The sequence below is a fragment of the Eptesicus fuscus genome, chromosome 7, assembly GCF_027574615.1.
Source record: "Eptesicus fuscus isolate TK198812 chromosome 7, DD_ASM_mEF_20220401, whole genome shotgun sequence".
Taxonomy (NCBI): domain Eukaryota; kingdom Metazoa; phylum Chordata; class Mammalia; order Chiroptera; family Vespertilionidae; genus Eptesicus; species Eptesicus fuscus.
The window spans coordinates 89,614,065-89,641,406 of NC_072479.1; the positions used below are offsets into that span (position 1 = coordinate 89,614,065).

General features: G+C 39.5%; 1 protein-coding gene and 1 long non-coding RNA gene across 4 annotated transcripts in view; one reads left to right on the forward strand and one right to left on the reverse strand.

The window, feature by feature from the left end:
• The window catches only part of LOC129149840 (uncharacterized), a 35,156-nt gene extending 14,352 nt beyond the window's left edge, over window positions 1-20,804 (reverse strand). For 2 of the 3 annotated variants that reach the window (XR_008556663.1, XR_008556661.1), the window contains exons 1-2: window positions 20,478-20,804; window positions 18,074-18,201 (exon numbers count right to left, since the gene is read on the reverse strand). This is a non-coding gene — a long non-coding RNA (uncharacterized LOC129149840). The remainder of the gene's footprint in view (window positions 1-18,073; window positions 18,202-20,477) is intronic. The other variant, XR_008556662.1, reaches the window with a different exon arrangement.
• CFAP54 (cilia and flagella associated protein 54) overlaps window positions 1-27,342 on the forward strand; it is a 247,148-nt gene that overhangs the window by 43,626 nt on the left and 176,180 nt on the right. Inside the window, exons 16-20 of the mRNA XM_054719381.1 lie at window positions 4,080-4,208; window positions 4,540-4,666; window positions 9,385-9,471; window positions 9,564-9,685; window positions 24,361-24,537. Of these exons, the coding sequence (XP_054575356.1) occupies window positions 4,080-4,208; window positions 4,540-4,666; window positions 9,385-9,471; window positions 9,564-9,685; window positions 24,361-24,537 (642 nt within the window). The remainder of the gene's footprint in view (window positions 1-4,079; window positions 4,209-4,539; window positions 4,667-9,384; window positions 9,472-9,563; window positions 9,686-24,360; window positions 24,538-27,342) is intronic.

Here is a 27,342-nt window from a genome sequence, read left to right on the forward strand (position 1 = left end):
TATGGTTTCTACATACATTTAGAACTATAAGGCAATTTTCCTACCTTTTGCTGTAGAATTTTTGAGTTCTTTACACTGTATTGTGTCTTGTGAAGAGAGCTAGAGTTAAGAAATCTTAAATTAAAAACAGATATTGTTTGAACTGCATTAAGAGATTGAGGAGGCCTAATAACGGCCTGCCAGTGGTGTTTTCAGGGATTACTTATAGTGCTTGTCAAATCTGTAGCTTCCTATTTTCCATTCTAGACATATTGAATCATAAATTCAGGTGTGAGGTTTTTAAAAATTCTTAATTCAGATATGTTCTTCTTAAAAGTTCCCAGGTGGATTCTTAAGACACAAGAATTTGAGAATTACTGGCTGAGTGGGCTGGCTCTCACTCTCTAAGACCTCATAGGCAGAGATGGGAATATTAGTGGAAGTTTTGAAGTGCTGGTTTTGGCTTGTGATGGAAAATTTCTGGCAACTATTGCCACTAAATGAAATGGGTTTCTTAGGAGGTGTCCAATTTCCCACAACAACAACAAAATTAAGTATCACTTATGAACTATTGCTGTTATTTAAATTATAAAAATGTGCTCTGTCCTTGCGATGATTTTCTGTTATCTGACGGGAAATCGTCAAAATAAACTTATTTTGACGATTTCCCGTCAGATAACAGTGTAAATGGTATCTCCTAAAATTGTGCAATATACAACATTCCCAGCTACACTGGGGCACATGGTTGACGCAGTAGAGGTGATTCATTGGTGTGGTCAAGGGTGCACTTAGTGTTGGGAGACCTGGAGTTGAGTCCGACTCTGAGATTGACTGCTTGTGTGATCGTGAATAAATAATTTCATCTCTTTTAATGTTAGTATCCTTATCTGTAAAATTATAACTATAGTATCTATTCTACTGGTACTACTTAAGTTGTATAATTTAAACAAGATATTGGTAACACTGTAGAAACAGTACCTGGCATATGGTAGCTCTTCAGCTTTTCCCTTATGTTTCATATAGAGCACTGGATCTTAAACTAGGGTCTCAGATCCATGTGGGGGGAGTTAAGTGGTGAAAAGGAGTGATAATTTATTGTCAGGACAGTCCAAAATCCATATGCTCACATAGCAGAGTCTGTAGGTGAGATAAATGATATATCTTGCATATACACAGGCAAATATATAAAAAATATGAACTGCTATTATAATTATGTAAAATACTATTTGAAAGTTATACTGAACATGTGACAGCTATTTTTTCAACAAATGGATAATAAAATTATAACAACTAAGGAGTATCTACCTCATTGGACTGTGGACATTTAAAAATTAATCTTATGTAAAGCATTCAGCTTAGTACCTAGAACATGTTTTAATTAAATGTTAGCTGTGGTGATAAAGAAGATGATAATAAGATGGTGTTGGTGATGATGATGATAGAATGTGAGTGTGTGTGGGGTCTTTGAAATTCTTTGATGGTAAAAAGATATCCTTAGAGATCTGGGTTTCTTGAAAAGCAGCAAACTAGATGATCAGAAAACCCTCTTGCTGCAAAAGCATCTATAAATTATAGATGGAATTGAACAAGTATCCTCAAGTACATTGCATAATTCACTAGACAGTAAGGTAAATCCCAGGGGTCAAAATAGAAAGGGGAATGAAAACCAGAAAAAAATTTTATGAGTAGATGCTGCAATAGGTTGATGGGCTCAGTTACATGCTTAAGATAACAGCCATCCTGGGACAAGAGATGAGGCTTGGGCACAGAAAGATGAAGGCTTGGAACTGAGACTCACACATCGAGTTAGAACCTACAAAAGACTACATCTTAGGGAAAAAATCTGGCTATTTGTGTAGGGAGGTATCTCAGTGGGTGCTGAGAAGAGGAGTGGATGAGAGAAAGTCTCTCTAATGATTTATAATTTTTTGGGCTTGCCCTCAAGTAGGTCTATTATTTGAATTTATACTATTTGAGATGCTCAAAACCTCCATGAGACTGACTCTTTTCATTATTATTATTATGAATTCTTTTTAGTTGGTGCACACAAATGTAGTTCAAGTGCTGGACATTAAGCCCATCCCATGGCACAACGTTGTCTGCCACACAAAATATAATAATCACAATAACTAGAACACGGATTCTTGGTTGAGCCAGATTTCTATAAAAAGGGTACTGTGGACAGCATTTCCACCTCTTGAATTTAACCTTTCTTATGAGCCTGTGATTCTTGTATCTCCATTCAAGAAGGGGAAGGGCAGATATATATTACGTATCTTGAATGGATATATGTAACCAAATTGTGTATATTCCAGGAATGCAAGGATGGTTTAACATTAGAAAATATATAACGCAATACACCACATTAACAGATAAAAGGAAAAAAAAGTATGCACCCCACTAGTTAAAGAGATGTAATAAAAGCATTTGACAAAATTCAACAGTAGTCTTTTTAAAAGATAACTCTTAACAAGTTAGGAATAGAACTGTATTCCATAACAATCTGAAGATCTTCAATGAGTATTATACTTATGTTAAATGATGAAAATCAGTCCCTTTATATTGATGTAACAACATAAGAATATCTGTTCAACATGTCCTAGAGGGCTGGGTATAAAAAAAGCAGAAAAAATGGTATGAGAATTGTAAAGGAAGTATGTATTGTAACTTTGTATTTATTCATGGATGAGTACAATGCAATGCATATTTTTAGCAGTAGCAATCTTAATGTCCATCAGCAGAAGAGTGGATAAATATATTGTGATATATTCCTCAGTGTAACAACAATTCACTGTAGCCATGAGGATGAATGAACTAGAGTGGGCTTGAGCTAGAGTGAGTTTGGCATCATTGCCATCCTCTCATTTGCATTAAAGGAGGAAAACCTGCGTCTCATTTCTGTGTGGTTCTAGGTTAGTCTTCCAATGAGGGACATTTGCATGAATTTGTAATGCAGAAGGAAAGAGAGTTCTTATGCTACAGTGGTAGTTGGAAGAAGTGAATTTATTAGTCCTAATGTGCAAGCTCTTGCAATTCACCTGTTTCAGTGTAGTAGATCCTTGAGGTTGTCAGCTGCCTTCTTGGTGCTTAGATTCATAGACTTCAGAAGCAGCAAAATAGTCACTGGCAACTTTCTTGAACTTTCCTCTCCATGCCTTCCAGTGGTGATAGACACCTCCAGCTCTGTGTATTAAGTCCGTTTCTGTTTGGGATATCTAGAGTCATCCTATGTTCCTAACCAAACCCTGACTGACACATTGAGTTTCATACACCAGCATAAAAAACTTTCAACAATATGTGGTTGAAAGACAAAAAACAAACTGCAGAATTCTATGAGCAAATTAAAAATATGCAAAGCAATAGTGCATATCATTAATGGACACATACACATGTAGTAAAAGGTTAAAAACATGAAAAAGAATGGTAAGACCAAATTCAAGGGCAATGACTACCTCTAGGGGCAGAGAAGAGCAATGGCATTGCAGACAGACACACAGGGATTTCAACTCTATGCATGTATATGTGTGCTTTATTTCCTAAAATTTCTCTGGAGAATATATGGAAAGTTAGAAAGCTTGAGCAAAGTTGGTTGCTTTTCATGTTAGACTCTCTATAAGAATAATTCCATTAAAAAGGTATTTCGTGTTTTAAATCATGGTGTGGACCATTGGATTTAATGGCTTCTAAATATGGATTTCTACCTCTGAGATTCTGAGGTTCAAAAAAATTAACTTTCAAAATAATCTAAAAATGATAGATGAATTATATTTCTAAAATTTACCTTTCTAAAATTTACCTATATATTTGATACAATCAGAATTCTGAAAACCATAAAAGGAAGCTATGTACATGTTTGTGAAATCTAATTTGTATTTGGAAAAAAAGGATGAAATGTATTCATTACTTTACCTTTTTAAATAATACTCCATATTTAATCAAAAGGCAAATACACTTAATGATAACTGTAATATTGTTGACATTGGATAGACTATTTAAATTTGTTATTTGGTTTTGAATTATTGTTAAAAGAAGTTTAGAAATGTTGCATGCGAATTTTCCTCAACTTTTCTTTTTCTTTTTTATTTATAAAATCACTTTAGAAAAAACCCTTGGAACAGTTATATTTGGCTTATGAACTTCTTGACAAAGCAATCGGTGGAATAAATGTCAACTGCATGTTAGCTACTCTGCCAAATGGATTATCAGTGTTTGATCATTGCTATGCCAAGGTAAGAATGGGAAACTCATAGGTTTAAGTTTTACTTAACTGGGAAGAGGGCTGGCCTTGCAAGTAGATAAGTAAAGCATGATTTGTGGTGGCTTCCCTCTCATAAGCCAGGAACATATTCAATCCCCTCATCCCAGAAGAAATCAAGAAGAGTGAAGAGTCTTTGTATTTGTCATTGAAGATGAATTTGTAAGCCAGAGTGCAACGGGTTGAGAATGAGCAGGATTTAATGGCTAGGAGTAAAATAACTTGTGTGCTCATAGGGTAGAACTGTTATTAGTATGTTTTTGTAACTATGTTTCTTTTTTATTTTTACTTCAACTCTATCAAAGTACACCCAGGATACAGATGGAGACATTGCCAAACCAGTCACACCAAATAGTTTCATCATGGATTTACATCTTGAATTAATTCAAGCTCAGCATCAAATAGCTGTTGTGCTTCTTGACCAACTGGAAGGTATAGTCATCAAAGCAAACAGTTTGTTCTGAATCAGTTTTAAGCTAAGTTTAAAATTAATTTAATTGGTAAATTATGTTCTTGTCAACTGGGTGTTTATTATTTTGTTTTTTTCTTCTCTGGTAAATATCAATAGATAGCTTTCATTATTTTTACACCTTGCATAGCTAATAAGTCAGTAAACTTATAAAAAATTGTTTATTTGAGCTCTTGTAAATTATTGGTATTTCATGAAATCAATGAAACAACCATTTATTGAGTGCCTACCAAAACCCAAGAATCACATATGAGACACCCAGCCTCTACTTTTGATCTTATAGATAAGCCAGTTATAATGAGGGCGGTTACTAAATGTGATAGAAGTGGGTTCAAAGTTTTAGTTACAGGCACACAAAAGAGAAGTATCCATGTGAAATAAGAAAGTCAGGGATGACTACCTGGAAGAGGTAATAATTGACCAGAAAGCTAGTAAATACTAGCTTTATGAAGAAGATTGAAAGGAGGCTATAATTTTGGATAGAGAAAGTAATCTTTAGCAAGGTGGAAGCAAACAGTTGTAAGGAGCAGTTCTAGGAACGACTGGAATTCTCATGTCTGGATAAAGCGCACGTGTCAGGGAATAACAGATACGTCCAGGCAGGTAGATCACAGATAGATCTTGAAGGGCTAATTGGTTTATACTTTACCCTGAAAGCTAATGAAAATCTGAGAAAGACATCTTCGACAGAGGACAGGTGATTTGAATTTAAGTTGTTCTTGCAAGAATAGCTTTAAGAAAATGTGCCAGCAATCCTATCTAATAATAGACAAATACGCAAATTGACCATACCTCCAACACACTCACAAGCCACGCCCACAAGCTAGCCCACCATCCAATCAGAGCGAGTATGCAAATTAACCCAAACCAAGATGGCTACAGCCACAGAGAGTTCCTAGGTAACAGAGGAAGCCAAGCTTTCTGCCAGCCGTTGCAGGCCTAAGCCTCCACTCAAGCTACAAAGTTTCAATTATAGAAGGTAAACAAATTCAAACACATGGAGGCAGAATGGAGCTTGAGAGAGCAGGCCAGGGTTGCCGCTGGCAACAGGGGAAGCAAAGCTTTCCACACACCCTGGCCGGGCCCACCCGCTTAAGGCAACAAAGTTTCAATTATAACCCCAACACAAATGGCTGCGGGCCTTGGAGGGAGCCCCAGGCTTGGCTCTGCTCCAGGCTACAAAGTTTCAATTGTAGAAGGAAAATAAATTCCAGATACCAGGGCCTCCGCTTGGGTTGCCAGGTGGCGTGGCCCGCCTGCAAACCACCACAGGCCCCTCGCTCAGGCCGCCCCACGCCCCAAGGGAACCCCCACCCTGATCAGGGACACCCTTCAGGGCAAACCAGCTGGCCCCCACCCCTGTACCAGGCCTCTATCCTATCTAATAAAAGAGTACTATGCAGATTGATCATCACTGCAACACACAATATAGCTCCCCCCATGTGGTCAAAGATCCTGCCCCCATGTGGACACAAGATGGCCACCACAAGATGGCCAGCAGGAGAGGGCCGTTGGGAGGCACCCAGCCTGCAAGGGAGGGCAGTTGAGAAGGACCAGGCCTGCAAGGGAGGGCAGTTGGAGGTGATCAACCCTGCAGGAGAGGGCAGTTAGGGGTAACCAGGCTGGCAGAGGAGGGAAGTTGGGGGCAAACAGGCTGGCAGCCGAGTGGTTAGGGGGTGATCAGGCTGGCAGGCAGAAGCGGTTAGGGGCAATCAGGAAGGCAGGCAGGCAAGCAGTTGGGAGCCAGCAGTCCTGGATTGTGAGAGGGATGTCCGCCTGCCCGTTTAGGCCAGATCCTTGGGATCTGGCCTAAACGGGCAGTCGGACATCCCTTGAGGGGTCCCAGATTGGAGAGGATACAGGCTGGGCTGAGGGACAACCCCCCTCTGTGCATGAATTTCGTGCACCAGGCCTCTAGTAATACAAATAATGTGTTTACTTGAGTCTCAAAATAAGATTTAATATCATTAGATCTAGAAACTCTTCTGTTTAAGATTAAATTTTGATAAAGCCATCTTACTCTGGACATGATTATATAGCCACTATTAATATAACTACCTTTCTCCATTTTAAATGATTGAGTAATTAAAGATAGAATTAAGTGTTGTAGCCTATTATGATCTCTGATCTCCATCTAAAGCATTCAGAAGCATATCATACATACCGATAAATAGTATATTAGATTTTATTTATCAATCTTTTTTTAAATGTTTTATTATCTAATGTTAAAAATTACTCATTTATTTTTTTAATATATTTTATTGATTTTAGAGATGAAGGGAGAGGGAGAGAGAGATAGAAACATCAATGATGAGAGAGAATCATTGATTGGCTGCCTCCTGCACACCCCCCCCCACTGGGGATCGAGCCTGCAACCCAGGCATGTGCCCTTGGCTGGAATCGAACCTGGGATCCCTCAGTCTGCAGGCCGACGCTCTATCCATTGAGCCAAACCAGCTAGGACCAGATTTTCTTTTTGCTGTAATTTTTGCTACTCAACGAAGCCACAGACAAGCTGAGAGATACAACTGGGCTTATCAGTGGAGTGTATCATTAATGCAAGTCTTTTAAGATGCCTTGTCGATCGGTAGATCATGTGATAGCCTCGGTTTCTTACTTTGCTGTGGTGATACTGAATGTAGCGCTCAAGAAGGAAATGCAGAATCCACAAAATAACTTTTCCAAGGATTATGACTGTCTGAACTTTCAGTGGGTTGGTGTAGTTTCCTGGGCACTTGTCCTCATTTGGATTAGGGTAAGAACAAAGCACACCTGTTAAAAATGCTAAAATAACAAACACAACATGTATTAGCAGGAGAAGATGTGCTATAATGACCGTAGGAAGAGGATGGAATCTGGGTCTAAAATGAGCATGTAAGGAATAATGTGAAAGATGCTGGGTGTCCAGAAGGGGGTCATCTTCAACACTTTGGGATGGATCCAAGGAACCCTCTTGTAGGGCTGGAACTGTGTTTCATATGTCTTGCCTGATGGACATCTTCCAGACTGCCCCCCGCAGCCATTTCCTGATGCTTGAGGCCGAAGCCCGGGCCAGCCCGGCCCCTCCACCTGTTCACAGGTGCAGTGGGCCTGGGAAATTGCCACCTTTAGGGTTCTTATCAATCTTAAAGATGATTTTATTTATATGAAATAGAAAAAACTTATTTTTTGAGTTAGAAGAAATTTGAAAATTCTTATGTTCTCACGTATACATAAATATAAGAAGATCTGCCAGTAAAACTGCACTATAGTAGATTTGTTTGAATTTTTATCTTTTTTTTTAAAAATATATTTTATTGATTTTTTTACAGAGAGGAAGGGAGAGGGATAGAGAGCTAGAAACATGGATGAGAGAGAAACATCGACCAGCTGCCTCCTGAACACCCCCCACCGGGGATGTGCCCACAACCAAAGTACATGCCCTTGACCGGAATCGAACCTGGGACCCTTCAGTCCGCAGGCCGACGCTCTATCCACTGAGCCAAACCAGTTTCGGCGAATTTTTATCTTTTGATGGATAAAGATAACATGGTATTTTGCAAATAGATAACTATTCTTCAGCTAGAGGCCCGGTGCATGAAATTCGTGCATGGGGGCAGGGGTGTCCCTCAGCCCAGCCTGCACCCTCTCCAATCTTGGACCCTCGAGGGATGTCCGACTGCCTATTTAGGCCTGATCCCAGTAGGATCGAGCCTAAATGGGCATTCGGACATTCCTCTCACAATCCAGTACTGCTGGCTCCCAACTGCCTGCCTGCCTGCCTGCCTTCCTGATTGCCCCTAACCACTTCTACCTGCCAGCCTGATCACCCCCTAACTACTCCCCTGCCAGCCTGATTGATGCCTAACTGCTCCCCTGCCAGCCTGTTTGCCCCTAACTGCCCTCCCCTGAAGGCCTGGGTCCCTCCCAACTGCTCTCCCCTGCAGGCTTGATCGCCCACAACTGCCCTCCCTTGCAGGCCTGATCCCTCCCAACTGCCCTCCCCTTCTGGCCATCTTGTGGTGGCCATCTTGTGTGTCGGAGTGACAGTCAATTTGCATATTACTCTTTTATTAGATAGGATAAAGGCCTGGTGCACGGGTGGGGGCTGGCTGGTTTGCCCTGAAGGGTGTCCTGGATCAGGGTGGGGGTTCCCTTGGGGGGTGGGGCAGCCTGGGTGAGGGGCCTGTGGTGGTTTGCAGGCTGGCCATGCCCCCCGGCGACCCAAGCTGAGGCCCTAGTATCTGGGATTTATTTATCTTCTATAATTGAAACTTTGTAGCCTTGAGCGGAGGCCAGGGCCGGCCAGGAAGCTTGGCTTACTCCATCACAGGGGGCAACCCAAGCCTTCTGCTCTCCCCAGCTCTGTGGTCACCGCCATTTTTGTTGGGATTTATTTATCCTCTATAATTGAAACTTCGTAGCCTTGAGCGGAGGCCAGGGCTTGCCAGAGTGGGCGGGAAGCTTGGCTTCCTCCATTGCCAGGGAAACCCAAGCCTCCCTCCTGCTCTCTGTGTCCACAGCCATCTTTGTTGGGTTAATTTGCATACTCATTCCTGATTGGATGGTGGGCGTGGCTTGTGGGTGTAGTGGAGGTACGGTCAATTTGCAGTTTCTTTTTTATTAGTGTAGATGTTTAGAAAGTATTTCCTTTCTTGAACATAAGCTTAATTGTAATGGCAATCTCCTTCTCCCTCTTCAGTTTTGCAGATTCCAACCGTTAGCAAAAATATATCTACCAAAATTCCAGAAAAACCAAAACAACCTGAACACAGTGATTGTTTTACAGGTAATTAAAACTGGGATAACCTGTCTTTCCAAAAATTTGTAAAGATAGTTTTTATGTTGCCTTTTTGATAAAGTGTTTGTTTACTTTTTCAGAAGTCAGTGTAATGAATAAAATAAGGAAGAATAAGCTATCCAAAGCAATTTATTTGATGAAGAAAGCTCTTCTAATATTTGAGAAAGATGCAACCTCTACCTTTTCACATAACCTTTTGATGGTAACAATATATCCTTCCTTCTTTTAGTCTTGAAATACAACCTCTGTTAAGTGAATGATTTATTTCCCTTTTCTAAAATAATGTGATGTCCTTAACATTAATTATGAAACTTCAGGTTTACCAAATCTAGTGATCTGAGAAGAAACAGTTTTGAGCAACGTAGGTTTACAGTTGTTCATATGGAAAATAATACAATCCTATATAATAAAAGCCTAATATGCTAACTGTCTGGTCATCCGGTCATCTGTTCAACCAATCAAAGCATAATATGCCAATGATATGCTAAGGCTATTCAACTGCTCGCTTGCTATGATGTGCACTGACCACCAGGGGGCAGATGCTCCGACTGGTAGGTTAGCTTACTGGTGGGGTCCAACTGATTATGACTAAGGGAGACTGAGTGAGATGGGCCAGACATGCAGTGGAGTCCTCCTACAGTTCCTTCCCAGCTGGCCAACCTCCCGTGTCCCTCCCTGGCTCCAATCACGCACTGGTGGGGTCCTTGGCCTGGCCTGTGCCCTCTTGCAATCTGGGATCCCCCAGGGGATGTCAGAGAGCTGGTTTTGGCCCAATCTCACAGGCCAGGCCGAGGGACCCCACTGGTGCATGAATTCATGCACTGGGCCTCTAGTAATTAATAAATAATAATACATGAATAAACTCTGTGTTTCACATACTCACAACTGTAAACCTACTTTTGCCACACCCTGCATATCTGCAGTCCTGAACTCTCCTGAAATGAGAAATTTGCTTTCTGTATAATCTCTCTGTAGGTGCAACTTGACATGGGAAGTCAAATGAAATCTGAAGAATTCAAAATAAGGGAATTTATAGAATTTAAGTGACACTGTGACAGCATAATGCAGTCCTTACTATGGAATTAAAATACCCTCTATCCAATTGGATTTTGCTAATTTATGGACCAATTATCTTGTTGTCTCATTCTGGCCTGGAAATTATTCTGTTTTCTTGCTTATTCATTGTATATTGATTTTAGAGTTTAAATTCATGAGGGAAATAACTCTTTAAGTTATGGAATCTTTTATATTCCCCCTTCCCCATTGTATTATCCACAAAAATTTGGTTGTATTGTCTGAGTGAATGGCACATGATGAGGCAGAGAATATGCTACAAGTAGATTGGCTGATAAGGGAAAGAAAATGTAGGACAATGGTAGGGGGAAGATGCAGAGTTAAGGAGCATTTTAGAGAGAAATTTTAGCATATTTATATGCTAAGAATGGAAAGCCAGAAAGAGAGAAATTGAAGATACGATAGAATGGCTAATATATAAAGTGGAGTCTAATAGAAGAGGGAAGGGGGATGAGACTGAAAGCACAGATAAGGTGATTCATTTTCAATGGAGGGTGGCCTCTGATACAGAAGGGAAGGTGGAAAGAACAGATACAGATTTAATTAAGTCTGTTGGTGCAGAGGCAGAGTTGAGTTGATACCCTTGTACCTCAATCATTTGATAAAGTAGGAAGCAAAAATATCTTCCAAGAATAGTGAGTGAGGGTGGATAGTTGGATTGAGGAGAGCGATAATGATTGGAGAGTGGAGAGGGATGGATGAGAGAGAGGTGACTCCAAGTTAAAGGTATGACCAGCATGATGAAGTCCTAGCTGAGACTGAAGTCTGAATTTTTAGGAGGCACTATAAGCATGGTGGTGGGGCATTATCCTGGTGTGGTATTTAATTTAATTAATTAATTAATTTATTATTGGTTAATCCTGACCTGAGGATATTTTTCCATTGATTTTTTTAGAAAGAGTGGATGTGAGAGAGACACATTGATTCGTTGCCTCCTGTACACAGTCGTCCGGACAGGGGATCCAATCTGCAACCCAAGTACATTCTCTTGACTGGGAATCAAACCTCAGACCCTTTGATGCATGGGCCAGTGCTCTACTACTTAGCCACACTGGCCATGGCTTGGAGTGGCATTTTTAGTAGCTGTGACAGCAGACTATTTGGAACAGAAGAGTTTTGTATAGAATTGGATTTTTTTTTTTTTTTTTTTAATGAAAGTTCTGTTTTCCTACCACCAACATTGGGGAACACACTGGAGATGTGGGAAGTCTGAAGTTTCCACATTCTCCTTGTGCATGTTTTCCTTTTCTTCCTTCCTTTCTTTCTTTGTTTTTTTCATTAGTATTTATTTATTTTTTTAATCTTTATTGTTGAGGTTATTGCAGATGTCCCTCTTTTTTTCCTCCATTGCCCCCCTTCACCCAGTTACCACCCAGCCCCAGGCCTTCACCACCCTATTGTCTGTATCCATAGGTAATGCATATATGCATATAGAAATCTTTGTTTAGTCTCTTCCTGCCCCCTCTCCTCCCTTCCTGCTGATAATCATCAATCTGTTCCTTTTCCATGTCTCTGATCCTATTTTATTCACCAGTATTTTTCTATTCATTAGATTTCTTATTCATTTATTTTTATACTCAATTGTTGATAGGTATGTATTTGTTGCCATTTTGTTGTTTATATTTTAGATCTTTTTCTTTTTCTTCTTCTTAAAGAATACCCTTCAACATTTCATATAATACTGATTTGGTGGTGATGAACTCCTTTAGCGTTTTCTTTTCCATGAAGCTCTTTATATGACCTTCAGTTTGACAATGGTATGGGCATTCCCTGTAGGTAACTAACTGCTTTTCTGTTGCTGCTTTTAAGATTCTCTCTTTGTGTTTAGCCCTTGGCATTTTAATGATGATGTGTTTTGGTGTGGTCCATTTTGGGTTCCTCTTGTTTGGGATTCTCTGTGCTTCCTGGACTTGTAAGTCTATTTCTTTCACCAGGTAGGGGAGGTTTTCTGTCATTATTTCTTCAAATTGGTTTTCAATATCTTGATCTCTCTCTTCTTCTGGCACCTCCATAATGCAAATGTTGGTATGCTTGAAGTTGTTCCAGAGGCTCCTTACATTATCTTCATATTTTTGGATTCTTTTTTTCTTTTTACTCTTCTGGTTGGGTGTTTTTTGCTAACTCATATTTCAAATCATTAATTTGATTCTCAGAATCCTCTACTCTACTGTTGAATCCCTGCATATTATTATTTATTTCAGTCATTGTATGCTTAATTTCTGACTTGTCCTTTTCCATTTTTTTGGAGGTTTCTAGCAGATTCTTGAGTAACTTTATAACTGTGGTTTTGAAATCTCTATCCAGTAGTTTGCTTTCTTCCATTTCTTTCATTTGTGACATGTTTCTTCGTCTCTGCATTTTGACTGCTTCCCTGTGTTTATTTCTATTTGTTGGGTAGAGGTGCTAAGTGTCCCTGAGTTGTTAGAGTGGCCTTGTGTAGAAGGTGTTTTATAGGGCCCAAGTTACCTGAGTTGGGCAGTCTAGGTTCACCCATTTATGGGCTGTGAGCACAGTCTTATTATATTTGAGACTTGACTACTGTTGGTGTCACTGGGAGGAATTGACCTCCAGGCCAATTGGCTGTGAGGACCAGCTGTGACTCCAGTGGGAGAGCTGCTATGCAGAAGACACTCCTATGGAGCAGGACTTGCTTCATTGGGGCTTTGATGCTCACTGAGTCTGCCCCTTGAGTGTGTCACTTATGGATGTGTAGAGTTGTAATCTGGTATGGTCTGACACTGACCACTGGGTACACTGGCTCTTGGATGTCCAGGGAGGTACAAAGTCAGCCACTGCCTGGGGCCACCAAGCAGGAGCTACAGAGAGATTTGAAGATTCCTCCTCTTTGTATGGGGTTTAAAAGTACCCAGATGAAGTCCAGCTATGAGGCAAGGCAGGCTGGTGCTGGTGCCGGGTCTTGGGCCTTTTATTGATAGGTTTGGGGCTCCCTGACCCAGTTGTGGCTTGTTTGAGAGATTTTTAGCCTGAGCAAGGACAGGCCATTTTTATGCAAAACCCACTGTACACAGCTTGAGTGGGGTTGTAAATCGGATGAGGTGGGGTCTTAGGGAATAACCAGGGTGGAGCAAACAGAAATGGCTGCCAGTCAGCCCTGATACTGGGGAGGTCCTAGCATAGGCACAATGATCCTGCAAGCACCTCCATCTGGAAGAAAGCCACTCCTGAGTTCCTGCCCCAATGCCAGTTACTCCTCATATGTGTCTGTGATCCCCAGAGCCTCGCCCTGGTGCTGGAACTCATAGGAAGAAGGACCTTGTAAGTTCAGTTTGTGGTGCTGGTCTTTTAAGAGGAACAGCTGGGTCTCAATTAGCCTCTGTGTCACTGAGCCCCAATCTGCACTGATTTTTATATCCTGTAGTTCTTACTGCCCTTAGCGACTTCTTTTCTCAGCTCTGGGACCCTGGGCTGGAGGTCTGGTGTGTGGTTGGGACCCCTTGCTCCTCCACATGGCCTCTGTAGAGGCAGACAATTTCCCTCCCAATTAAAAAAGCAGCACTCGTGGGTGACAAGCCAGCCTGTTTCACGCCCTCGCACCTCCTACCAGTCTGTGTGCTCGTCTTTACTTCCTCCTCTGTTTATTTCTTAAATGAAACTATTTTAATTAAGAAAAATTGTAAACATAATGCCCTTTGAGGATAGATTCATAACATGCATTTTGAGACCTTACTTTTTATGAGTCATCCTCCTTAAGGATTTTCACCAACTAGCAAGTATTGAATATTTATTTAGAAGTCCTAAAATCTTCTGCAGCTACCTCTGCTCCTAAGTGGTAGTATTTTTTTATCGTGTTAAGGCTTAACGATCAGTCTTCAGAGTACAATGATATTATGGCTCAAATGATTGCCAAACTTTCTTTCCTTAAAAAATACAAATAAATTTCTTGCCTTTGGCAATTATTTTGTGATGGGGCATATTACAGGATGTTTTACATTATTATGATCTTGTAATTAAGTTATCCCCAAATCAGTAACTGATGTGTCACCTGATATAAAATGGTTCGAAAAGCCCAGGTCTTTTCAAAACTCTTAAATTCGTACCCTGTTTTAGTTTTTCAAAAGTATCCTGACCTTGTGGAGCTGGATAATCTCATCAGGTGTCTGTTTTATTACAAATTAATTAAAGGTGGACAAACTTGTTGCCGTTAATGAGGGACAAACCTTCCTAGTTCAATCTTAGCTTTCCAAATGAGGTGAAATTTTTCTTGGTTATGGGTTACTTATTTTTCCCATTTTCCCATCTTGATTATTTGACTTCTGGGAGTTTATATTGGCTTTTTACACATTATACCTCAGATTTATTTTAATGGATTGCACCTAGAATTATTTGAGATGTCCTTGATCTTCAACTTCTGATCAAATAGAACAGTCATTGTGTGGCTTATCATCATTGCCTTTGGAGCCCACCCCCTGAGTATTCAACATCTTTGCAGATGGGATTTCTCATTGGGAAGAGGCAGGACCACTCCTCCATCCATGTGCTAAATGTTACCAGGGCAGGGTTGTTTACTGTTGTTTTTTGTTCAGCATATATTTCTCCTTCTGAACATCACATCTTGAGTAATTTCTTCTTCCCACTAGATGTAATCAGGTGGTACTTTTTCAGGGCTTTCTTCTCTGCTGGCCCTGATGAGGACTTGTGATGCAAGCTGGGCCAATTCGTTGCTACCTTTTTGGAATCTGAATCTTGAGCAGAGGAATAAAAAGATTAAAACTAGTTGGTGTTCATTCATTCTAATGCGTGTGTCCTGATCAGACAATTATAGTTTGGTTCTGTAGACCCTCCTATCTTTGTGGGCCTGCTTTGGTCCAAGCCCGGTTTTCCTGTTGCTCTGTTGCAAAGAACCCCAAATGATGCATCTAATTTTCTCCTAATATTATTTGTTGGAACCTAAACAAATAGATAGTTGAGATGATCTTAGCAGTTACAAATTCCAGTAATAATGCTTCAACTTTAAGCAAAGGAACATTATGAGTTAGCATATTTATTTTTATAATTGACATGAACTCTAATTTTATGGTCCTATTTTGAAACCACAACTAATGAAGAAGCCACTAGAAGTTCTAATAACTCCTTTCTTTAATATTTCCTAAATTTGTATCTAACTACCTAACTACCACTCTGTTAACTATGATAGCAGTAATTGGATTACTGAGCATAATTGTTTTTCTTATTTTACTAGAGGCCTGGTGCACGAAATTTGTGCATGGGGATATGTCCCCTCAGCCCAGCCTGCACCCTCTCCAATCTGGGACCCCTTGGGGAATGTCTAACTGCAAGTTTAGGCCTGATCCCTGGGCAGTTGGACATCCCTCTCACAATCCTGGACTGCTGGCTCCTAATCGCTCACCTGCCCAGGCCGCCCCATGCCCCACCCTGATCCAGGACACCCTTCAGGGCAAACCAGCCAGCCCCCACCCGTGCACCAGGCCTCTATGCTATCTAATAAAAGAGTAATATGCAAATTGACCATCACTCAAACACACAAGATGGCTGACCCCATGTGGACACAGGATGGCCACTACAAGATGGCCAGCAGGGGAGGGCAGTTAGGAGGGACCAGGCCTGCAAGGGAGGGGAGTTGTGGGTGATTAAGCCTGCAGGAGAGGGCAGTTAGGGGTGACCAGGCAGGCAGAGGAGGGAAGTTGGGGGTGACTAGGCCTACAGGGAAGGGCAGTTGGGGGGACCCAGGCCTGCAGGGGAGGGCAGTTAGGGATGACCAGTCCTGCAGGGGAGGGCAGTTAGGGGCAATCAGGCTGGCAGGGGAGCAGTTAGCCATCAATCAGTCTGGCAGGGGAGTGGTTAGGGAGTGATCAGGCTGGCAGGCAGAAGTGGTTAGGGGCAATCAGGAAGGCAGGCAAGCGAGCAGTTGGGAGCCAGCAGTCTTGGATTGTGAGAGGGATGTCCACCACTGCCCCTTTAGGCCCGATCATACTGGGATTGGGCCTAAACGGGCAGTTGGACATCCCTCAAGGGGTCTCAGATTGGAGAGGGTGCAGGCTGGGCTGAGGGACACATCCTCCGTGCACAAATTTTGTGCACTGGCCCTCTAGTGTTTATGTATTAGGTTTCCCCCCCTTTTAAAACATTTTAAGGGTATTGCACAGGCAAGTTCAGTAGGTTTCCTTTCTGATGAAGACAGTATAGCATAATGCTTAGGAGTATAAGGGTCTTGGATTAGAGTTTTGATTCTGCCACAGACTAGCTGTATGACTTAAATCAAATTTACTTATGCTCTTTTAACTTTCAATTTCTTCATCTGTAAAATGTGGGAGTTCTAGGAAGATTAAATGAAATGATGCACATTTAATGCTTAGTATTTTGCACAGACTAAACAGTCAATATTGTTAGCCAATATTATTATTACTAGAGGCCTGGTGCATGAAATTTGTGCATGGGGAGGGGGTTGGGTCCCTCAGCTCGGCCTGCAACCTCGCAATTCAGGACCACTGGTTCCTAACCACTCTCCTGCCTGCCTGCCTGATCATTCCTAACCACCTCTGTCTGCCTGATCACCCCTAACCACCTCTGTCTGCCTGCCTGATCACCACTAACTGCTCCCCTGCCGGTCTGATCACCCCTAACTGCTCCTCTGCTGGCTGATTGCCCCTAACCACCTCTGCCTCAGCCCTGCACCCAGGACCCAGGATTTCCTCCTCCAGCCAGCTGCAGGCACCTGGGAGCCAGGCTTCCCTCCCTCTGGCCAGCCACAGACACCTGGGACCCAGGCTGGCCACAGCCACAGGGGACCGTGGGTGGGAGGCTTTTCTCCCTCTCCCGGGCTGCAGGTACTGGCACCCGGGACAACGGGGTGGTCGGCTTTTCTGCCTCCTGGTTTCATCAGAAAGAAGGTCTGGATGTTCATCTAGAAGACATCCAATCTAATTAGCATATTACCCTTTTATTAGTATAGGTTACTACTACTCTATCTCCCACTTCAAGCACTCTGGAAAGTCCTGTTTTGTCACATCAGAATTATTTTTGGTTCTCTAGGTATATTTTTCTCTATCAAACTAACTTTTTTTTCCTGTGTTTTCTCTTATGTCTATCCTATAAATTGCATATTTTATTCTAAGCAATATTTCTTCCCAGAATTCTTAGATATGAGTTAATGTACTTTTCATCTCCTTCTGAAATATACATAATAGTGTTAAGAACCCAGACTATACATCAGGGAGATCTACTAGGCAACTAGTAAATATGGCACTTTATCGTTGCAGTTTTTTGATAGTTGTTTCCGTATGTCTTAATCATATTCTTGAAGATATCTTACTACAAGTGTTTTGCTGCAGTGTGCGTGTTAAACCATCATCAAATGTATTTGTCAACCTGTCCTCATAAACATTGAATAAGTTCTGAAAAGAGGCAGATCTCAGTGTCTGTGATGGAAAGTATAGGCAGAGAGATTTTATTTAGACAACAATATTTTGGACTTCAGTGGTATTATTTTGGGGCACATTGCAGCATAAACCCCCATTAAAAAACACTCAGAACTTACTTCCTTTGTGAATGGGTATAGGAGCCTCTTTCCACTGAGGTTCTGGTGGCTGATTCTTTTCCTGTGATAGGTAAAGACTCATTTCTTCTTTCAAGCTTAGTAAGGCCTCTGATTTGGCAGGCACTCTGCTGGACAGCGAGGATATAGCAGTGAGGATATAGTTATTTTCTATTATTTGCCATGTCATTGAAAACCCATTTCCTCTTGACCTCTGATTAGGGAATTGTCTATATTTCAGAGCTGCAATACTTTGGTGTTCTAGATCATTGCTGTTATAGGCCATATTCATGTTCACATTGATAACACTTTCACAACTGATTAGAGCTAGTTTCATGAGAATTTTTCTTTCTTGATTTTTTGGGACTTTGTCTCTGATGATATTTCCTCCTTTCTATCTGAGAAACCCCCTTTAAAAAGCCCCTTAGTCACTTTCTCATAAATGGAATCTTATTAGCAGCTTAATGATTTGGTTCACTAAATTAGGATGTTAATTTCTAACTATCATTAGGGTTTACTTGGAGTCCTATTATAGAATTGATCTGATTTACCTAAATCAAAGACTTTGTTTTAGATTTTTCTTCTATCACCTTTCAATTAAACTGTGATATTTTTATTAACACTTCAGTATTTTTATTAACCTATTTCAAATCAGGCCATGGGATTATGAATGAGGGATAATAAAGTTAAAATTGATCAAGACTTAATCAGAACATTTTAAACATGATTTCTTAGAATGCATTATAGTATAGATTATCCTCCTCTGTCATAATTTCATACATCTTTCATTCAGAACACAATTATTGAACCTAAAGAGATAAATAAAACACTGTCCTTGTCACTAAGACACTCATTATTTAGAGAGTATGGACAGTCATGTCCACAGGTGCCTTATTGCATAATGCTAACAAAGATTGTGTGAAATGAAGGGAATGAGTACCTAAATCATGGGACTTTTCTTGGAAGAAGTCAGCGGAGGAGATGTGTGAATGCATCTTGAAACACAGAAGAGGGTGTAAGAACCTCCAGGAAGAGGAAAATGCAGGGGCAAAGACATATTAGAGGCACGAAAGAATATAGAATTATCTGGGAATGAGTGACTTTTTTTTCTCTTATGGTTTTGGAGGTTAGGTTGGACCAGGTGGTAGCTGTGGGAGGAGAAAAGAGTACAGGGGGAGAAAAGACTGGAAAGTATAGTTGTAATCAGAATAAAAAGGGCTGTGGAGGAGTTTGCACTGTAACCAGTGTGGAGGAGCCATTGATGAGCTAGGCCAGTGGTCGACAAACTGTGGCTCGCGAGCCACATGCTGCTCGCGAGTTGCGGTTTGCCGCTCTGTTGACTAATGAGTTTGCCGACCACTGAGCTAGGCAACTGAAGGTTTAAGAGCCTAGAGGCAGAGAGGAAAGGCAGGAGGCTGATCTACTCATCTAAATCAGTGGTTCCCAGTCCCTGCTGCACTTCAGAATTATCCTTGGCATTTGTTAACAATAGATGGTCAAGCTGCGCTGCCAGTGATTTTTATTAAGTGGGTTTAGAGTAGGGACAGACGATCTTAGTTTTTAAATAAGCTTCATAGATGATACTGATCAACAGCCAAGTTTGAGAAATGTCTGTGTGATAGCCCATGGCAGGAAGTTTACAAAGATCTCAGTTGGGTTCACGGTTATGCAGGGAGAAGCTGCTAGTGTCAAGTCAGAAGATGCTCGTTTCCAGCTGGTTCAGCTGAGCATGAACTGCTGAGGCAAATTTTGGGAATAAATGTAGAAATCCCAGAGCAGTTGATTAGTCAACTGAGATGGAGCCAAAGGCAGTCTGTGTTAATACCACGGACAGTGAGCCAGTGGTGCTGGTATATTTCCAGGCTCCAAACATAATCCAGAGGAAGGAAATGTCTCTAGACTTTTAAGGCTTTGGTTCCTTTCCTTATGTTGCATAACTTTCCTTAGGCTGATTTTACTTATTCTTTTGCAACCTGAATAATCATAGTCTCCACAGGCTGTGATGCAAATGAAGGCACATGAACATTTAATCTTCAAAATGTAATAGATTTTTTAAAGTTCTCACCTGAGGATATGTTTTTATTGATTTTCAGAGAGGGAGGGAGAGGGAGAGGGAGAGAGAAAGACGGAGAAAGAGAGAGAGGGAGACAGAAATACCAATATGTGAGATACATTCATCGGTTGCCTCCTGTAAGCACCTCAGGCTAGGGATCAAACCTTCAACCTAGGTATGTGCCCTGACTGGGAATCGAACCCACCACCTTTGGTATATAGGACAATGCCCCAACCAACTGAGCCACTTGGCCAGGACCAAAATATAATAGATTTTATTTCCCTTCTGTTCAACTAGGAACTTCTTCCCTCAGAATTTTCCCACAGTTATATTTTCTCTGGGGAACCTACTTACCTTGTTCAACTCTGGCCTCTTTCTTATCAAGCTTCCACCTGTTGTTGCCTTTCCAGGGAGCCCTGCTCTGTGGGCACATCTGCCTTCTCAGAGGGCCAAGGCTGGCCTGTGGTCTGTGGCAGAGGGTGGATAGGGGAATGAGCCTCTGCCCAGCCCTATGCTGGTTGCATCCTCTGGGCTGAACTGGAACTTGATTCTCTCACAGTCTTTTATGACACAGTCCCTTCAGCTTCTGGCCCTTACCATTTTTCCATCAATTTTCTTCATCCCATCCTTCCCCTGCCCCCAGTTTGATCGAATGAGTGAAAAGGTGGAGATAATAGAGGGCAACAGATGCCATCTTATCTCCCTGATGGATCAGCTGACTCATTCATTCTGTGATGCAACAGTTACACCAAGCAACATGTGTACATAAATTATCTTTTGCCTGGCCAGCGTGGCCCAGTGGCTGAGCATCAAACTATGAACCAGGAGGTCATGGTTCGAATCCTGGTCCCGGCACATGCCTGGGTTGCAGGCTTGATTTCCGGGTGGGGGGGAGAGGCATACAGGAGGCAACTGATCAATGATTCTCATCATTGATGTTTCTTTCTTTCTTCCCCTATCCCTTCCTCTCTGAAATCAATAAAAATATATTTAAACAAGTAGCTTTTGATTGTAAACATGTATGGTCTCTGGCACGTAGGCTCTGTAAGCATAGTTATCATATATCACCCTTCTCACAAGAAGGAACAGTTGTCCAGTGCAGATGGGTAAGGCTCCTGAACTGCAAGTGCAGGAACATGTTCAAGGTCTTCTGGCACAGAATAAGTGGAATTAAAACACCATGTATTACTAGAGATAAATTTTAATCATGACTAATGATTTTAGACCTTATGTCCACTATTTCTAATAAATGAGAAGTTAATTCTGACCTCAGTTTAGGCCAAGCTTCATTATTTTAGGGAAAAAGGATGATGCTACAGTTTTATAGTTTGCACTCCCATAGGGAATGGGTTTACCCACTTAGCTTTAAATATCACTCTGATGCTTATGACTCCCAGATCCTATCTCCAGTCTTATCCTTTCTTTTGAGCTTGAGTCCAGCTTTCCAAATGAAAACTTTTAACTCATCATGTCTTCTGTAGGGGAAACAGCACTGGTTTTAGTATCTGAGAGAAGTGCATTTGACATTTGGTGGACATTTTGTCTCCTCATCCTCAGGATTTTCTTTCTGTTGTTTATTGAATTTGCTAGAACTTTCAGAATAAAAAGGAATAGTGGCATTCTGTCTCCTCCTTATTGATGAGTCTTTTAGTGCTTCACGATTTTCTCTGTTGGCTAAAATTAGTATTTTTTCTCCTGCTTAAAGAAAGAGCTCTCTTAGTTTATTGAGCTTTGCCTGTCACCCCCAGCTTTTTTGAGTATAATTGACTAATGAGATTGTAATATATTTAGAATGTACAGTGTGATTATTTGATATATTTATTGTGAAATGATTACCTCAGGCTAATTAACACATTTATCACCTCACATGGTTACTTTTATTGTGTGTGTGTTTGTGTGAGAACTTTTAAAATCTATTATTTCATAAATGTCAAGTATTCAATACAGTATTATGAACTATAGTCACCATGCTGTACGCTAGATCTTTAAAACTTATTTCATTTTATAACTGAAAGTTTGTATCCTTGACCAGCATCTCACCTTTCCCCAATTTTACTTCTTCCTTTATGATTTGGGTGTTTTTTATTTCATTTTCTTTTCTGATTGCTGTGGATAAGATATCCAGTACCATGTTGAATAGAGTGATAAGAGTGGGCACCCTTGTCGTCTGTATTCCTGATCTTAAAGGGAACACTTTCAACCTTTCACCATTGATGTGGTGTTAGCAGTGGGTTTGTTATATATGGCCTTTATTATGTTGAGGTATGTTCTTTCATATGCAATTTGTTGAGAGGTTTTTATCATAACAGGATGTTGAATTTTGTCAAATTTTGTTTGGGCTCTACTGAAATGATCTTTATTTTTTTTCATTTTGTTAACGTATTGTATTGCATTTATTAATTTGAATCCTATTTATATTGAACTATCCTTGAATCCCAGGAGTAAATCCTGCTTAATCACTGTATATGATTCTTTCAATATACTGTAAAATATGGTTTGCTAATGTTTTGTTAAGGATTTTTACATCTATGTTCATCAGTAATATTGGTCTGTAATTTTCTTCTAGTGTCCTTTTCTGGCTTTAGTATCAGGGTAATGCTGACCTTGTAAAATCAATTTGGAAATGTCCCTTCTCTTCAAGTTTTTGGAAGAGTTTGAGAAGGATTGGCATTAATTATTCTTTACATTTTTGGTAGAATTCACTAGTGAAACTATCCGGTTCTGTGCTTTTCTTTAGTGGGAGGTTTTTTATTACTGACCATTTTCTTACTTGTTATTGGTCTGTTCATATTTTCTATTTCTTCATGATTCAGGGTTATACTATAAGAAGATTGCTCTGTGTTTTAAGTGCAGTCATATTTCAGATTTTGTTATCAAAAGCTATAATAAATTTGTAAAATTATTCAAGAAGCTATCTATCTCTGTAGTTAGAAAATTTTAAAATGGCATAGGAATTATTAGTTCCTTGATATTTGAAATATTTTCAAATGAAATTAGTTGAGCCTGACACTTTTGTGGGTGGGAGGTATTTTTTGGGATATATTTTCTAGTTTCTTCCATCATTATCCCTGTGTTCAAGTTTTCTGTTTCTTGAGTCAGTTTGCTGATTTTATTCTTTCATCCTTAATGACCAATAATGTAAACTTTTTCATGGGCTTATTGGCCATTTGTGTATCTTCTTTGGAGAAATGTTTTTTCAAAGCCTTTGTCCATTTTTAGTGGGGTTGTTTGTTGTTTTATATGAATTTATAACAGTTTTTTATATATCCTAAATGCAGGCCTCTTATCAGATGTAAGATTTGTAAATATTTTGTCTCATTCTTTCAATTGTCTTTTCACTATTTTGATGGTATCATTTGAAACTTTTAATTTTGATGAAGTCCTAATCCCAGGTCATGAAGATTTAATCCATTTTCTTCTAAGAATATTATTTTGGCTTTCTCACTTGGATCTGTAACTAATTTTGAGTTAATATTTGTATTTGGGGTCCATGTAAATGTCTACTGTAATTGTCCCAGCACTATCTGTTGGAAAGGCTATTTCTTCTCTATCATCCATTGAATTTGAATGTTTGCATAGGTTTGGAGCTCAATTAGAGTGCTCTTGCCTTTTAATTTAATTTAAAAGAGGAGTTTAACCCATTTACATGTATTATTATTGCTGATATATTTAGTCTTATTTTGAATATCATTTAGGTCTTCTGGTTTCTATGTTTTCTTTGATTGCCTTTTTTGCAGGTATACAGAATAAGTGTTTTTAACTGTTCTATTTCTTCTTGCTAAGAGGAAGAAACTCTCAATAATATTCATTTAAAAACCACATTTACCAATAGTCTCATTGCTTGAGAGTTACATTTCAAGTTGCAGTAAGAGTAGGTGTACAGTTCACTGGTATAAATGTAGATGATTGTATAATGAACTTTTTAAGAACAATGAAATATGATGATATCCAGAGGGTTTGATTAAAAACGAAATGTCTCGGATTAAATATAATAATAATGATAAACAAATTAGACATATTTATGACACTACTGCCTTATTTAATAACTATTTTTTTACTTAGCCTTATTTAGTAGCTATTTTTTAATTTCTGCAAAATCACTCAGTGCTTGAAATATGTATACCACCAAGACTCAAAGAACTATATATAGCAAGATAGTGTTATTTAATATCACTGCAAATATAAGTGAAATTAAAGCTCTTGAAATATATTTTTCTGTTTTCACACCTTATTATAGGAAGCATATTCTTTAATTGAGAAGGTTGAAGTAGAACAAAATGCTCAATATTTGTATTGGAAAAATATGGAAAGTTCAACAGGAAAGAAAAGCAGAATTCCTCCTCCACCTATCCTGCTATCCCGAACTCATTGTTCTGTGACATTGAAACCTGCTCCATTTATTTCAGATGTTAAGGTATGTTGTCCACTATGATCTTTACTTCAGGCAAAGCAACCTAAGTACTTTTATGACTATAATGATTAATACTTTTATTGCTTTTAGGGCCTGACTAGTCTTATTTGTAAGCACTGAACACTGGATTAATATTCTGATGTAGTAATTGTACTTTGTTTCTTCATGATCTTTTCCTTTTTATGCTGTTTTCCTTTATGCTTTTTATAGACCTGCTATACCCACATATATAGTAAAGAGAAACAGTAGAGAAGCATTTGTAAGTATCTTCGTCACCATGACATACTTGAAGAGGGTAGATGTTACTCTCAGAGCCAATGATGGAGATGAAATTTGGGGATGGTGAATTGAGTCGTTCTTTCCACAGTTCCTCCAAGTAAATGGGGATGCTTTTAATACAAACATACAGATGACAGTTTCAGCTGTATTATAAGTCACACATTTTTATGTATTTATTAAAGAATGTGCTCTTTTTTCCATCCCCAATGCCTTGGAACTCAGCCTAAATGTTACTATAAGTTGAGATTTTAGTTTCCTCACAAACATTTGGTTCTACCTAATTTATATTTTAAATATTACCTTTTCCTCTTTTGGATGATCAGCAACATTCTCTTTGATATTATATGAAAAATAAAGTGTGTCTTTGGTTCTCTTTAGGATGTCCGCTTGAGCTTACATTGACTTGGTATAGTGGGAAGGGCATGGGCTTTAAAGTCAGATGCAAACTTAAAAATTCCAGCTCCACCTGCCAGCAGTAGGACTCTCTAGGAAATCTGATTATACTTCCGGAGGTGTTTTGTTGTGCTTTCATCTGTAAAATATGTTTACTGTGAAAATTAAATGAAGTATTATATAATATTCTTGGCAGATTAACTTTTCCCCTCATATCTTATTAAATATATGTAGTAAAGTTTGCTAAAAGCAATTAATGCTGTAACCATGATTATATGATTTAATTTTTATTTTTTAACAAAATTTTTCCAATGAGCATTGAGTATCTATCATCTATCAAGCAGTGTAAGGTAATTGAGGTATAAAAATAAACACAAACAAAACATGGTTCTAGTCTTTGAGGAGCTTTAGACTGATGGTAGGTGGACATCAGTGAGAAGTAATACCATCTTCCCAATGCTTTATAATTGGGGGAATAGAAGTATCGTCAGTCTTACATCTAATGCGCTATAATAAATGCATTATTCCAATTGCTAGCCATTTTAAAGTTCAACTTTGGATTTTTCTGGATCTGTTGAAAGAATAGGGAGTCACTGATTTTAGAAATTTAGTGCAGAACTAAGACTGGATGATTTACCAAGGTATTTTTATTTTCAAATGTTTTGGTTTATTTTACCAAAATCTTATTTTTTATGTATTTCAAATTAGTGACTAGTTTATTTCATAATGCTTAGAAATAGAAAGTCATGAGTTCCATATTTGACTTATAGTTGTTGGACTTATCACTTAGCACTTTATATTAAGTTTTTGCTTTGTTTTAAAAAAATATTTTTTTTATTGATTTGAGAGAGGAAGGGGGAGGGCGAGAGGGACAGAAGCATCATTGATGAGAGGGAATCATTGATCGGCTGCCTCCTGTACGCCTCACACTGGGGATCGAGCCCGCAACCCACGCATGTGCCTTGACCGGGAATCAAACTGTGACCTCCTGGTTCATAGGTCAACACTCAAACGCTGAGCCACTCTAGCCGAGCCACATTATATTAAGTTTATCTATGTAATACATTAGCAGAGTTGTGTACTCTAGGAAATTACCTTCTGCTTCCTACTGAGCAGCACTAGATGGTGCTATGGGCTTAAATACATTTACTGGTTTGAGGATTCAGCCATCTTTTGTTGGATCAAAATCATTGTTAAGGTATTTGTTTCATTAAAATCTGTTTTAATAGTTGACAGTGTTGATGCTATTTATACACGTTTACTTCTGAAGTTTAATGATGAAGTGATGATTTATTTATGGTGTCATTACTCTTATGTAGATTCTAATCACACATTGCTTCTTATAAGTAATTATATAAACTGTTTTCATCTGGGAACAAAATATAAAGCCTGCTTATAAATATGCTTTTAGAGAGAATTTTACCCTTCAAATTCTGGTTAATAAATAGAGCTTAGCTTAGAGCAATAATGGTCTAAATAATAAACTTAAACTTTCTATTTTTTCTCTTTACGAAAAATGGTACGTTTTTTTGCAAAGGTGGTCAAGGAAAGTTAGTTTCTCATTTTTGTGTGAGATTCATCTGATTTCTTTTCCCATTCTCCAGCTTCCAAGTTCCTTCAGGGCTCTCTGTCCTTAGAATTCTCCTGCCTTTGTATATGGCTCCTTAATTACTTCAGACAATTTTTTTGGAAACACAAAGGTTTGGCCACCTGCACCAGAAATTCTTATTCACTGAGGCCATGCAGGCTTGGGTGTATGTTATTTTTTTAAATGGTTGATTCTTTACAAAGCATATCTTAAAAAGTGATTCTGCTGCATAGTCTGAGTTGAGAACTACTTGTACAGACAAGACACAATTAGGATTTTTCTGTTGACCCAGAAGAGATAGCAGGCTAAGCTATGAGAAGCCTTTGCTTCTTAGAGAAGTTTACATTTCGCTTGTCATCCAGTTCTCTTGTAATTTAGGAGTTGAGATGTTGTGAAGTGGAATCTATGAAGAAAAGGGAATGCTGCAATGATGACAATTCCTCTGTTCTTAACCCCTAGTCAGTATGGCTCCTAATAATGCTGGTCCCTAGATATCAACTTGCTCCCTTTCCTTATAGTGAGAATAGTTCATTATAATAAAGGATTTC